The 14,751-nt window shown below is 49.2% G+C and overlaps 1 protein-coding gene across 2 annotated transcripts in view; it reads right to left on the reverse strand.

Annotated features, from left to right (window-relative positions):
• Kit (KIT proto-oncogene, receptor tyrosine kinase) overlaps positions 1-11,870 on the reverse strand; it is a 78,567-nt gene extending 66,697 nt beyond the window's left edge. For both annotated transcript variants that reach the window (XM_036201129.1, XM_036201128.1), the window contains exon 1: positions 11,720-11,870. In XM_036201129.1, coding sequence (XP_036057022.1) covers positions 11,720-11,786 — 67 coding nt within the window. In that variant the 5' untranslated portion in view covers positions 11,787-11,870. The remainder of the gene's footprint in view (positions 1-11,719) is intronic.
• Positions 11,871-14,751: the final 2,881 nt, after the last annotated feature.

Below are 14,751 nucleotides of genomic sequence, written 5' to 3' on the forward strand. Positions count from 1 at the left end.
TTCAAACAGGCCAGGGAACAGTATAAATCAGAGACTGACTCCCTGCTGCTTTTTAAAATGTTGTTGTTCTCTCCCAGTCAAGAGACAGTAAATTTAAACACGGTTATACTGGCTAGTTTTTATTATCAACTTGACACAACCTCGGGTCACCTGGGGAGAGGAAACCTAGAGAGAGGAACTGTCCTGTGGATGTGCCTATAAGGCTTTTTTTTTCTTAATTGGCGATTGATGTGGAAGGCCCAGGAACTGTAAGAGGTGCCATCCCTAGGGAGGTGGGTCTGAGCTGTAAGGAAAGCAGGCTGAGCAAGCCAGAAAGCAGCACCCCTCCAAGGTCTCTGCTTCCGTTCCTGCCTCCAGGTTCCTGCCTTGACTTCCCTGGATGACCCACTGTTAACCTGACCCTTTCCTCCCCAAGTAGCTTTGGTCATGGTGTTTATCACAATAGAAAGCGAGAACAGAGGTCAGGTTAAACACAGGTTAAACCCTGAAATTCTCGCCCCAAACAGTAGTCTAACCCATGACAATTACACTGGATCAAAAGGAACAAGCGTTTCAAACAGCTGATGTTGTGAACCAGTAAAAACCCACATGTGCGTGCCCGAAGCCAGTGACTTTTCTCAACACTTCTGGATGCCACAGGTGAAGCACCTCAGGCTTCCTCCCTAAAACCTTCAACAGGGTTGGTCAACTCAGGGGTCTCCTTCCCAGTTCCAGTGGGGGGATGGGGGGTGGGGTGAGGGGGTAGGGGGTGGGGGGAGCATTATCTGTCCACAGATTCCCCCCCCCCCCGAGGACAGCTATCCACCATCCAAGGGCAGACAGAGAAGAGTTGCTAGTCCCGATTCTCCAGTCTCGATTCTCCGATCACTAAGTCCCATTTCTAAAACTGAAGAGCTAGCTCGGAGACGGTCACTTTCTGGATGTCTGAAAGGCCACTCGCTCCAAAGGCTAGGATGCAAAAAATAAATAAATCACACTATGTTCCCTCCTGTGTCATCTCCCTGCAGGGAACTGCACCCAGACCAGACACAGCCACTAGAGTGGAACTTCAGGGCTGTCGGTGGCTAAGCTGCACATCATCCAAGTACAGTTGTACAGGTTTTAATACGGTTATGATGTCAAAGTTCTTAATAAGAAAAAGATGAAGGAACTTCTTTGTTGTTTTTTGTTTGGGCTTTTTTTTTTTGGGGGGGGGGTTGAGACAGGGTCTCTGTATAACTTTATGCCTTCCCTGGAACTCACTCTGTAGCTCAGGCTGGCCTCAAACTCACAGAGATCCACCTGCCTCTGCCTCCTGAGTGCTGGTAAGACGTGCATCACCACCGCCCGGCTTAAGATAAAAAGATTTTTAACTGTGGTACAGAACCAGCCTCCCCCCCCCCACCCCCACAAACACCCCCAGCCTTTAAGAGCTCCAAAGGGCAGTGTGTTTAGACCCCTGCAACACCTCCCTCCACTGTGAAAGAGCATTCTGGTAGTATGTTCTACAACAAAGGGTTCCAAACCTTCAGACTGACAAGGCACCCTGGCCTGTCGCCCTGGCACACTAAAGATGCCCTGAAGCCGAGGGCTGACCCAGTGTTTCGGTTCGGATTTGGTCCCTGTCAAATGAGCGCCAGCTGAATTAAGAACCACGATCCACTGGGACCACAACCCACGGTCAGTCCTTTCTGGGAAGGCAATGGCCCCCAATCACCCAAAACATCCGTCCTGCTGACCGGGTGGGTCCCTATCCTGTCCCCTCCCCACCATCTTTGCAAACCCGTCTCTTTTTCCTGCCCTTCTCTGACCTTTCTCTGCTTCTCCCTTCATTGGCCAGAAGCAGCTGGTCATTAAATCTAAACAAAAAACAATGGATTTTTATACAACAGGCCTTCAAATTTCTTTTTCTACTCTCTTTCCTTCTCTGCTTTTCTGGGCTCTTGGGAAGAAAAGAATTCACTAGAACATAAGCCCCAGGTCAAGGACGTTCACTGCTACACCTCCACCCGACACTTGAATAGCTCTTCATACTACAACAGACAGCAGGGGGCCCTGCTCCCCCACCATGCATCCTATGTCAGGAGGGGCCCCTCGCCCACGGGCACCTCACTCGCCCAGCCCCTTCAGAAGACAGTGGTTCTAAGCTGGATGATCATTTGAAATAAATGTCCCTTAAAAATGCTGAAATGTAAATTAGGCAACACATTGGGATCTGAAGGAAAAAACTCACAACCCCTTCTACATATGCTAGCTTATTTTAAAACTGGGACGGGGAGTGGGAGGGGGGGGTTGGTCCTCTCCTATCAAAATGATGCTTTATGGTTCTGGTTCAGCTGAAAACGTACCTACTATTTCCCTGCAATAAACATACGTATTAAAAGAAAATAAATACAAGAACGTTCAAGGACAAATTTGTGACTAGCTCCTCTAAGGCCTTCACATTAACAAAAACAAAGCTGGTTGTTTGGAGCATGCCTACAATCCCAGCCCTTGGGAGGGTGAGGCAGGAGGATCAGTTTGAGGTCCACCTGGGCAGCACAGTAAGTACCAGGCTAGCCTGAGTGCCACAGTGAGATCTTGTGGATTCAAACAATGAAGGAAATCTACATTGGGACAATTGGGATGCAAGTGGAAATGCATTTAAAATATTCTACGACCTAATGACCACCTTAAAAATACAGTCTGTTCCCTTTTTAAGCATACGCTGGCCTTGTAGAATGACAGCCAATGCCACCACACTTCTAAGATCCCCAGGACATTTTTCCCCCTGAATCTAATACAGGCACTGGATTCCATTCTGTGAGTACTTCCTCCCAAAAGTCCCTGCCAAATCCATTGTGACCACCATTCCTTTGTTCTCAACACATAGAGAAATCGCTTAAGAGTAGACTATTATTTTCAAATTACTGGTAGTTTCAGAACATCAGGGAGTCCCCACTTCCTAATACTTAGAAATACCCCAAGTCACTTGAGGCAAGCTGAATATTTTGCTTCACAATTTAAAGACACGGGCAAAGGAGATGAGTTTCTGCCCTTCTCATTTTTCTATTTATCTTTCCCCCACTAGGTCAAGGTGAGGGCAAGTATCAAGGACCCACACCTCCCCTTAGGCGCCAGTACTCCACCCACCACAAACAGCCACCTGCTCTTCATCAGGTCCAAAGGAAACTGATTCCCCGAGCTCCAAAGCACAATCCATACATCCAGAAAAGAGTTCATTCTTGAACATAGGGACTGCCAGAGACCTAAGGCTCTTCCAATATTGTTTCTATACTGGGGGCCCACCAGTATATCTAAGAGCCTTCTACCGCAGCAGTGGCCACAGAATCTGGAAAGAACCTGTGTGTCCCAGCCCAAGCAGAGACCTTGCCAAGGTCTTGCTCATCCCTGGTTTCAGAGACCTTGCCAAGGTCTTGCTCATCCCTGGTTTTGCTAGATCAAGAGAATTTACATAAGGGGGGGGGGGGCTTTGGAAGCCTGTTGAATACCCTATTTCTCATTTCACTAAAGATTAAAATTGTCAATGAGTGAAGAATGGGAAGTCACCTCTTGCCATTTGTCAGATGTTCAGATATTTGGAATCATGGCTGGGGGTGGCTTGCAGAGGGGAAAAGGAGTAGTGTAATTAGCCTTGGACTTAAAAACAACTCGGTTCATACCTGAACTGGATTTGCATGATGCACACACAGACATAATCACACGCAAAAGTGAGATGCATGCTTTTCCATTTTTTAAAGCCATTTCTCTGAATAGGCAATTACTGGACCAGATTTCATTTACAAAAATCTCATCGCATATGGCATTGTGGGAAATGCTTCAATTTCTGAAGAATTCTGAAGGATCCAGGTGCCCTAAAGATCAGCCCATATCACCTTGTACTCTGCTCTCCAGAGCCTCTTTCTAAGGGAGCCTAAGGGACCACTCAACACTTCACTTTTGCTCTTCAGACCCTGACTGAATCACAACCCACTCTTCAAAAGATTTAATTTCTGGTCCCCAAAACGTCTTTGAACCCACCATTCTACTCAAGGAGTGATGCCTTATCCTCCAACCCCTTTGTAAGGCACATGACCAGACTGTCAACTAAGTCTCATGACACATGACATTCCAGAAGGTCTGCCTAGCACTGACCTTCCTGTAGAGTTCAGCTCCTGGAGCCAGGAATCCCACCTTACACATCATCCTTTCTTAAAAAAGAAAGAAGTTGGTGAGCCGCCCGCGGTTTCTACCACTTTGCTGCAGATCCCTGGTTGATCTGATGTGTCTCTTTGAACCATGACTGTGAAATGACCAAAGGGAATGGGCAGATGGGAAGGAAGAGTAGTGGGTGAGCCACAGAAGGAGCAATCCACCCTGAGTAGTCAAGCGGGGAAGGAGGGTGGTGTTCCATCCTTGGTCTCCACAGAGCATTCTGCATCCCAGTTAAGCTTTCTACCTAGCCACAGGGCAGGGTGGCCCCATAGCACATGGGACCCCACAGCACACCAACCACCCTTAGGTGAGGATGGATCTCTCTAGACCTCAGACTTCCTCAGTTCTCTTATCTTGACACTCCATTCACTGCACAGCACAGTTTGCTCTGTGGTTAGATGACCTACCCCAACAGATCAATAACCTATTTTTAGGCTGTGGCTTCCTCACTGGCTGTTTTCCATAGAGCCAAAACCTATGAGGCCACACGGCACATGAGAGAAATACTCCACTCCACACCAGCAGAGTAAGGAAACAAACATGGCCAGTTATTTTCTCATTTCCAAATAACATTATCAAGGATTGTTGACCATAAAAGGAACATCAAGCCAACTGAGTTAGGTGGGACAGGACCATATCATAATGACCTTTGGCTTGTCTCATATCTCCTGCAGAGATCCATTAACCAGCTGTGGTCTTTTTCAGCCCACAATTAAAGAATTTTTTTTCAAAAAAAAAAAAAAAATCCCAGATAGGGCAATACATGCCCTCCGGCAACTTGCCCATTCCTGTCACAGACTACAAATACTTGAAGACTGACGGTCACTCAACCTCCCTCACCTTATCGTTGCCAGGTTTAATAAATCCAATTTCTTTAAGTTGCTTTCAAAGTCCTTGTTTCCCCCAAAGTGCTCATCAGCTCTGTGTCTGCGTTTCCACCCCAAAGCATCCACCTTATTCACATTTCCACTGGACAGCCCCTTTCACGACATCTTTCTTTTCATCCTACGGCTGGTGCACACTTAACACAGAATTCTTTATAATCCCCCAAATCCTTTCATAATAGTGTTGAGCCAGAGTTTGAGACTTTGGGGTTTAATTTTATTTCTTACATGGACCTGACTTGAAGGGAGGGAAAAAAAAAAAAAAAAAAAAAAAAACTTCATTGATATAGAGCTTTGTGTCTGTGAAATTGAGTTTCCGGTAAATGCAACCCAGAGGTGATGATTGAACAAGCCAGGCACCATGCTCTTTCCTACCAAGAGCCCACTCCCAGGCTGTCCTGTGAATCCCACACCCACCATTAACCATTACTCCCAGGCACCTACAGCAGCAGAGATCCAACTCTCCTTGCCAAGGCTTTATACCTAGCAGGTGGTGCCAACTGGATGCCATCTTTATCCACCTTGGTCTCTTGGGCACTCTCCCTTGTCTCCAGAATATACCTAGGCTGTAGGGCTTCCCACCCTTTGTCCAGTACTGCTGAAGAGCCGAAATAAATTGTCCTTCTCTCTCTCCAGCTCTCCACTAATGCAGGGCTCTCATTCTGAGGTGAGACACCCTTGCCCGTCAGGGAGAAACAACATGCAGAGTACACATACAATAGGACATTACTAGCCAGTCCTAAAAGGGGGAAATCCTGCCAGGTGTGGTGGCACCAGACAGACAGAGGGACAGAAGCAAGGTGATCAAGAGTTAAGAAGTCAGTTTGGTCTACACGGCAAGACCTGTCTCAAAAATACAAACAAACAAACATGAAATTCTGGCCTTACACAACACAGAGGACCCTTGGGGACATTATGGTAACTAAAATAAGCCAATCAGAAGAAGGCAAATATGGTGGGGTCTACTCACAGCAGACAGAGAGACCATTCCAGAGGCAGTAATAGCCAGGGGATGGGTGGGGAGGAGTTCTCTAATGTGGTACAGGTTTCAGTTTTGCAAGATGAAGCGATAAGGCTGGTTTGTAACAATGTGTATGTACTTAGTACCCTTGAACTGTGCATTCCAAAGTGGTAAAGCGGTCAGCTTTAGGATATACAAGTTTACTTTAAAAGTAAAAAAATAAATAAGACTGTCCCTTCTTCTTGACTGCCTAGAGTAAGGCTATCCCACGTCTGGGGGCAGGAGGGGACACTGGTTTCCGTGCTCTGCTTAACTGAACAGAAGGCAAAGCAGGTGGTCCTGGGCTGGTGACCTTGTTCCCTGTCAAGTCCACCTTGGCCTGGCCTTCAAGGCCTTCTTCACAATCTGGACCAAGCTCAACACTAAATACACTTCCCTCCCTCCGTCCGTCTGTCCTTCCCCCTCCCTCCCCTGTTCCTTGAGACTTATCTAATATTTCTGCCTTTGTGCCCTCCACTTCCTTACCCTCAGCCATCTGACCAAAGACTGGATGGGCCTCAAGTAAGATCTGAACATCTTGCTCCACATTCCTCTTGATTCTCCCAACTATCACAACTACAGATATTCTGCTCCCCTTCTGCGGGGTCCAGTCTTATCTCAAAGTAAGATCTCCTCTGTGGACATCCACAGTTCCCCGTCTCTGCTAACACCCTCCCGATGAGACTTGGGTGCATCTCTTTGAAAACACTGCCCACCCACCATGCCTCTGCACCCCCAGTTTGACTCTGAGCTCGTCCCTCCCACCAGAGCTCCTATCTGCTGTCTCTGTGAGGACACAGTGAGGGATTGATAAACTTCGTTAAACTGGTCCAGTGTTCACTAGCCTTGCCTGTGTATTCAACACATGGTCCAAAGAACGGCAGTTAAAGCAGCAGTTTCCAGGCTGCTGTGGGTCGGAACCCAGCCAAGGGCAGGTTTACAAGATCCCGTTACCCTGCCCCCACACAGGGGGTACTCCGGGAAGTAGTCCCTCCAAAAAACTCCTATGGTCCTGTGTTTGCATAGCCCCTTTATGTAGAGAAAAGGGCTCTTGAGACCAGAGGAGGGGCTTATTAACCTGGATTCTCACTTCCTAAACTTTTATCCCAAACTCTGTAAGCCCTTTGGTGGGAAGTCAAAGGAGGTGAGGTCAACTACAGAGCCAGGAAAAGCAGCATGCATCACCACTGGCAGCAAAACCTAGTCATTCAGCCGGGCGGTGGTGGCACACAGCTGTAATCCCAGGACTAGGGAGGCAGAGGCAGATGGATCTCTGTGAGTTCGAGGCCAGCCAGGTCTACAGAGCTAGTCCAGGACAGGCTTCAAAGCTACAGAGAAACCCTGTCTCAGGGGAAAAAAGGGGAAAAAAAAAAAAAAAAAAAAAAAACCTGGTCATTCAATGAATGAACTTCATCTTAATTCAAAAGAAAAAAATCCAAAAACGTAAAACAACCAGTGCAATCTGGTTTTACACCAGTTCCACAGTTGCATTTTTTTCCTCTAAGAGACTAAGTTGAAAGGGGGGGAGGGCCTGTAAAGTCCCAGCACAGTGGAGACCACCCACTTCCTGAGAGCGGCTCCTTGCTAAACACACCGTGTACAGAACCTCCTGCAGTCAATCCCCCAGTCTCTGCACCCTGACCCTGTTACCCCTCCCACACACAGAGGTTAAGGATCTGGTACCTGATCTCACAGCGGGTGAGTGGCAGAATGAGATGTCAATTCCAGAAACCAAGCTCTGAACTCTGATGCCATCGCCCTAACTAATAACTGAACTTAAAGGTTACACTCTGTCAAGGTGTCTCTCATGGCCAAAATGGTAGCGGCCGAAGCATAAGATGGATGGGAAATGATCAGGCCGGAGCATTTTAGTTGGAACCTTCTTCCATGTTTCCTAGAAGCATCCAGTCAGCCAAACAAGCATGCCCACGGGCTGGCTACGGGCTTAAAACGACTCATTTATTGGAGAATTAAGTCCAAAGATGAACCACACATCCATGCCCCCATAACGGCAGCAATCCGAGCCAGGAGGCCAGGCTTGCACCCAGGTCTCTCCTACTTTCAGCAGGAGCCATGCTGGATTTGTCCTTGATTCAAACACTTCCCTACCACTGACTCCCTTCCAAGCTCCGCTCACCCCAGAGCTGCAGCCGGGGGGGAAAATAGCGGCGGGTGCTGCTGAAACTGCATATGAAATTTTGCATATTTGGATCCCTACAAATGTCTTCCAATCCCACTTTTGGAAAAGTTACCACACATGACTACAGCACTTCCCACACCCCCACCCGCTCGCCCACCCGCCAACTCTTGAACCTAATTCATTCTGGAGAAATGAGACTGTGGCCCCCTGCTTCCGTGGGGGTAACCCCACCCACACCTAGATCCAGCAAAGAATCCTGCTCTGGATACCATAGCTATTTGCCTCATTTCCTTGTGTCCTTTAATCGGCTAGAGGAAATGAGTCAAAATCCTAGGAGTAACTTCTAAGGGCTGTCAACAACAGTGGCAAAATCCATCACCAAAACAACATCTGCAACCTCGGTGCACTACAAGGGAAGCCCACAGAACACTTGGCACATTTCTGATGAGAATTTCTTCTGGGAGTGCAGTAAATGGTCACTGTATTTCACCGTGCTCAGCCAGAGTAAACAACCTCTGAGATCCGCCAGTTATCAGGGTCAAATATATAACGCTTATAGTCATCTTCATTTGAGGGGGGCTGGGAATGGTTTTCAACTTCATTTTAGAGATAACTTATCTTTCTTTCTGAGGAAGCCTAACTAGATGGATCCAGCTAACCGCCCCCAAAACCCTCATATGATAGGCTCAAATGCCCCTGCCCAAGCTATACAGCAGTGAATCCTCCTGGCGGATTAACTCACTTAAATTGAAAAAAAAACTAACCCAAATGTTGTAAGACATTTGCAGTCCTGTAGCCTCAGAACCTCAGAACAGGGCTGGGCTTATAGTAGGCACTCATTAAATATTTTTGTATGTGTCTTACTTTACAACAGATTCTGGCGAGTTGTATAAATGGATACACAGTGGGCATATGGAGCGGAGCTCAGGCTCCTTCACCGATTATTTTGGGCAAGTGACTTGTTCTCCAATAGGAAAATACTAGAGGCTGGCTGTAGTGGTCCAACCTCCTGGGCCCCCTGAGTAGTGAAAGGCAAGGAAAAACCCTCAGTATGGGGCCAGGCAGACACTTGCTCATTATAAAGCCCCATGGATGCACAAAGCACATCCATGATATGATATTTAAGGCACACTAGAAAGCATGTTGCAAAAGCAAGGCATGCATGATTCAAAACGTCTCAAGAAAAAGAATGTGTGGATGGGTGGGGGAAGTGAAATTATCTGGGATCTCTTTAATCACAGAACTATCAGATTATTTCCAGTAGGATCATAAGCCAGAATGCCAGGTGCATGAATGACTAGGGTCTTGCACCTGCAGGAACAGGGGAAAGATCTGATTCACTGTTTGGGGACCATCCTGTTGAGCTGTCCATGCTGTGAATGCCCCGGGGGAAGGAGGAGGGGTTACTACAGAGCAGGCACTTGCTAGCCCTCCAAAGGGAGATTACAACATAAACAAAAACACACAACTGCTTCCTGCTAATCCAGGAGCAGAACAGCAACACACACACACACACACACACACACACACACACACACACACACACTCCCCAGAGACCCTTCAACAAGAAAGCAGCTTTCTAGAATTCTGAAACACGCCTCCCCCCCACATCCTTCATGATGCAATGTCTTCTAGTACCTTCAGAGATACTGAAGCCCCCCCCCAACTCCGAATTTAAATGACCTGCCCAAGGGCACATAAACCAAGGAGGCTGTAGGTCTGAAAGGGGGGCCTGAAACTGGAGGGGCAGAGCAAGGGTTTGTCATTAGAACACACTGCCTGCCAAGGAAACAGACCTTCCAATTCCCTTTGCCGAAAAGTTATTGGTCAGAGCACACTAATCAGGAGGAAGATGCAAACCATTGATTCATTTCAGTTTTTAAGGAGGAACTATGATCTTTCTGGCGTTCCACCTTGGTCTAAAGCAGAACAAGGCGGAAAATATAAAAATCGTAGGAGTCAGTTTCAGCTAAGCAGCCAAATACGCCTAGGAATCTGGACACTCATTTGTGATCCCTAGTGACCCCTCCTCTGGCACAAGGGTCCAGATGCAAGGCCTTCCCCACAGGAAAGCCCTTTCAAAAGCATCAGTGGGGAGTGGGATCTGAAAAATGCAACCTGCAGTGGGCTCCAAACAGGTCACAGCGTTGCTGGCCGTTGGACGCCTCATTCCAGAGAGCAGATTCTCTCTACCCTATAGCATCAGGGTAACCTTAAAGGGTTTCTGGGTTTTGTTTTGAAAAACGACCCGGGAGAGACCAAGGATTCAGGGACTAGCCAGGCGACCCGCATAGGCAGCGCACCAGCGACACCTGGCAGAAAGGGGCAGGGCTAAGGAGCCTGCAGATCCTCCTTCACCTGGAAACCCAAGTTCCCGTGCAGAGGTACCATGGTTTTCCTAACAGCTTGAAGAAACAAATGGGATTTGCAGGAAGTTCACCCCTTCTTCCCCTGCCCCACCCCATGCGGCCAGAGGGTGGCTATCACGTGGGAGGGGGTGTCTAGATCTCGGGATTCCCAAAGAAAGCGGCCACCTGCGATTACAAGTCTCTTACACTGAGACCCGGGGGTTCCAAAGCTAGGGCGGGCTGGCTCGTCTCTCATACTGTGCGCACGAGGTAGCAAGGAACAGCTGCGTCCCCGCACGCGGTCCCCGCTTCCCAGGAGCTGGCGGCCAACGTAGGCTGCAGCAGCTCCCCGGCGCGTGGCAGCAATGAACACCGTGCGACTGCAGAGAGGGGCGAGCCTTTCGCACGAGATTTACAAAAAGGAAAAAGTCTGCAACCTAGCGGCTGCTCGCCACACGCCTGGCTCAAGTTGTCCCCGTAGCCGCCACCTACAGGCTCGCCGGGTCCTGCCCCAGAGCCGCACGCCGCGTGCTCCCCGTGGAAAAAAAAAAAAAAAAAACGGGGAGCGGGGAGCACAAGCAAGCCCGAGACTCGTCTCCGCGGGTGGCGCCGCACACGACCAGAGCAACTGCGGCTGGATCCCCAATCCTATGCACAAAGAGCGCCCGCGGCGGGGAAGCGGCGTCCGCAGAGCAGAGAAAAGGCTTTCCAACTTTGCCCGGCGCGCGTCCGGGGACCCGCGGGCTGGTCCCCGCGGATGCCGGTCACCCACACGCAACTTTTAACAAAAGGAAGCCGCGGCCGCGCCTCGCATGGAAAGGGGACGCTCTCGGTGCGAAGCCCGAGGCCGCCGCCACTGCCACCCGGGCTCAGCCGGCACAAAAGCATCGCCAAACTCGCCCGCAGCCTGCAGCCCCGCGGCCCCGGCTCCCGGAAGACTCTCGGCTCCGGGTCTCCACCGGCCGCCGCTGCCGGCTCCTGGCGCAGGTGAGCGAGGCGGGCCAACAGAGTCCCGCCGCCGCCCGCCACCTTCGCACTGGCGGTAACGCACAGGCTGAGGAAAAGCCAACAGCCACCACTCTGGACGCACCCCGGCTGGTGGCACCCCTCCCGGACCCAGGACTGCGCCCACCGGGTGGAGGGTGCCCTCCTCTTGTCTGCCGCGCTCTCCCACCTGTCTGGCCGCGGAGCAGGACAAACAGGACGCAGAGCAGATCCCAGGCGCCGCGAGCGCCTCTCATCGCGGTGGCTGCGCTAGACTCTAAGCTCTTCTCTCGGCTACAGCTCTCGCCCAAGTGCACCGAGCGCGGCAAAGCCGAGCCCCCAGAGCCACTAGCGGCGCGCGACAGCCCCTCCTCCAGCCCTCCCCCAGCGCGCGGCCACGCCCCTCCCTCCTCCCTCCCGGGTCGCACTCCCTCCCGCTGCCTGGTGCCCGGGACTCTCGGGATATGCTGAGCCCCGGGGCGCTGTGCCCTCCGAGACCCGGAGCACCCATAGGCCCTCCCTCCATCCTGGATCCTCTTCCTCCCGGCCCTCTCCCAACAGCGGTGGTCCTCCCGCCCCAGGCGACTCGCTGGCCACGCAGGTGCTGCCCGCGTTTTGTGAAGCCTGCCTGGCGCCACGAGCGCATTAGGCACCGGCCAGCCACCTGGCAGGTGCTCCCTAGACAATAAAGGACAACCCCAGGGGTTCCCCCCTCCCCTACTCCCGAGCACGCTCTGGCTCGGGAAGGATCTACTCGGCCCGCAGTGGAACTGATAGGAATCGGGATTGATGGGCGAAAGGATTAGGAAATTGGGTCCCCAACATTGTTCTCCGTTCCTGATAGCAGAGGGGGACCAAATGTGGCGCCCTGCACCGCGGTGAAAAGGCTGAGTCCACGTTTAAGTAATTTTTCTTGCTCAGTTTCTCCACCTGCTGCGAAACCTGTAAGAACACAGCTGATTTCTATTGGCCAGCGTGGACCTCCGCCCAGCCAAGCTCCTGCTGAGACTTGTGGAAACTGGGCCAGTGGAGTGTGGAGAGGCTTCTTGTGAAGTAGTTAGCTTTGGAAACATGGTTTTAAAAGCCCACTCGAATTTGGGTGCCTTTTTCTTTTTTGGGCTTTTTTTTTTTAATCTAACCCACCACCACTCCACCCGACACCCCCACACTCCCCCAACCTCTCTCCTGTTCTGGCCAGCCTTAGGGGCAAGATAAAAGTAAAATAATTATCTTTTCTTTTAAAGATTCTTTTTTAATGTGTATGAGTGTTTTGCCTACATGTATGTATATGCACCACATGTGTGACTAGTGCCCAGGGATGTCAGAAAGAAGGCATCAGATCCCCTGAAACTGAAGTTACAGATGGTTGTGATTCACCTTGTGGGTGCAAGGAGCCCAACTGCTCTGAACTCATCTTGTTTTTAACCAGTGACCTATCTCTCCAGCTCCTAAAGTGATGCTGCTAAGACAGCATCCTCTTGGGAGCATTTTACAGTCACTGTGGCTATCCATGGGTGGATGGTGGTCACAATCCCCCTGTATAGGGTTTTTATAGTTCTGTACCCTATTATCCAGGCTTACAATTAACTTTGTGAAATAGGGAGAACAACATTTATTATTTTAGTTCTTAAAGTGACCCAAGATTACACAGCTAATATGGGGAGATTTAGAGTTTGAGGCCTCATTCTAAGATTTCCTCTGGGTATTGTGCTTGCCCTACATACTCTTTATTACTTTTATAATTTTTATGTGTTTGCTAATTTATTTATTGAAGGTGCCACATGTGTATGTCAGAGAACAACTTTGGAGAGTGTGTTCTCTCTTTCCACTGTGTAGATCCTGGGTCAAACTCAAGTCATCTAGCTTGGTGGCAAGTGCCCAGAGTGGTCTCACTGGCACTCTGAGAAGTGGATAAAACACCCCTACAGAGAGCTTAAGGCAGACCCATGCCCACAAGCAGGAAAATAAAAGGGAGATGATCATCAGGAAGATAACAATTTAAATACATGTGGCCTCTTTGAGTAATCACTTACTCTGAGTAATCAAGAATAATAATAATATATCGCCGGGCAGTGCCGGCACATGCCTTTAGTCTCAGCACTTGGGAGGCAGAGCCAGGCGGATCTCTGTGAGTTCGAGGCCAGCCTGGGCTACAGAGCGAGATCCAGGACAAGCACCAAAACTATACAGAGAAACCCTGTCTCAAATAAATAAATAAATAAATAAGAATAATATATCGCTTCTCAGCTCTCTGACTTCATTTAATATTGAAGGTGTCCTTTTGGATATTGACAGGACCTATGTTGGCTTAAGAAAATAGTTTTTTGTTTGTTTGTTTGGGGTTTTTTGTTTGTTTGTTTTTGTTTTTCGAGACAGGGTTTCTCTGTGTAGCTTTGCACCTTTCCTAGATCTCAGTCCATAGACCAGGCTGGCCTCGAACTCACAGAAATCTGCCTGCCTCTGCCTCCCAAGTGCTGGGATTACAGGCGTGCACCACCACCGCCCGGCAGAAAATAGATTTTTAAAGCTATTCACTTACAAACTTATCAGTACTAGAGGATGATCAAGTCATCCAGGTATAACTGCCTCTCCTGAAACCGCTTCAGTTGTCCCTTCATTCAAAGCGGGGTGTTTTTTTGTTTGTTTGTTTGTTTAGTTTTTGGTTTTTCAAGACAGGGTTTCTCCATGTAGTTTTGAAGCCTCTGGATCTTCCTTTGTAGACCAGGCTGGCCTCAAACTCAGAGAGATCCTCCTGGATCTGCCTCCTGAGTGCTGGGATTAAAGGCGTGCACCACCACCGCCAGCCAAAGGATTTTTTGAAGTGCCTACTGGGCAGCAAGGAGGAGCTAAGTGCTATGAGTAGATGTGGCCTTATTCTCAGAATTCTTAGTGTCCAGGTAGAATCCCATGCCCAGTGTCCTAGCAGACAGTTCAGGTCATACATTGCAGGGAGGCATCAAGCTACACTTTTATTCTTGGGATGGCAGAGGTAAGCAATACCACTCAAACAATCCTAAATTTCTGGGATCTCGATTTATTTCTAAATCCATCCTGTGTTGAGAAAAAAAAAAAAAAAGCCACTATGAGTTAAAATATCAACATTACTCCTGAGAGAGAAAAATTACAATTTTCTTCTTCAGTCACCTGACAGAGAGGATAACATCTCAGAAATATGGTGAAAAGAAGTCATATTGCAATTTAATTCCAGGCAAGACATTTCTA

The sequence above is a fragment of the Onychomys torridus genome, chromosome 10, assembly GCF_903995425.1.
Source record: "Onychomys torridus chromosome 10, mOncTor1.1, whole genome shotgun sequence".
Lineage (NCBI taxonomy): Eukaryota > Metazoa > Chordata > Mammalia > Rodentia > Cricetidae > Onychomys > Onychomys torridus.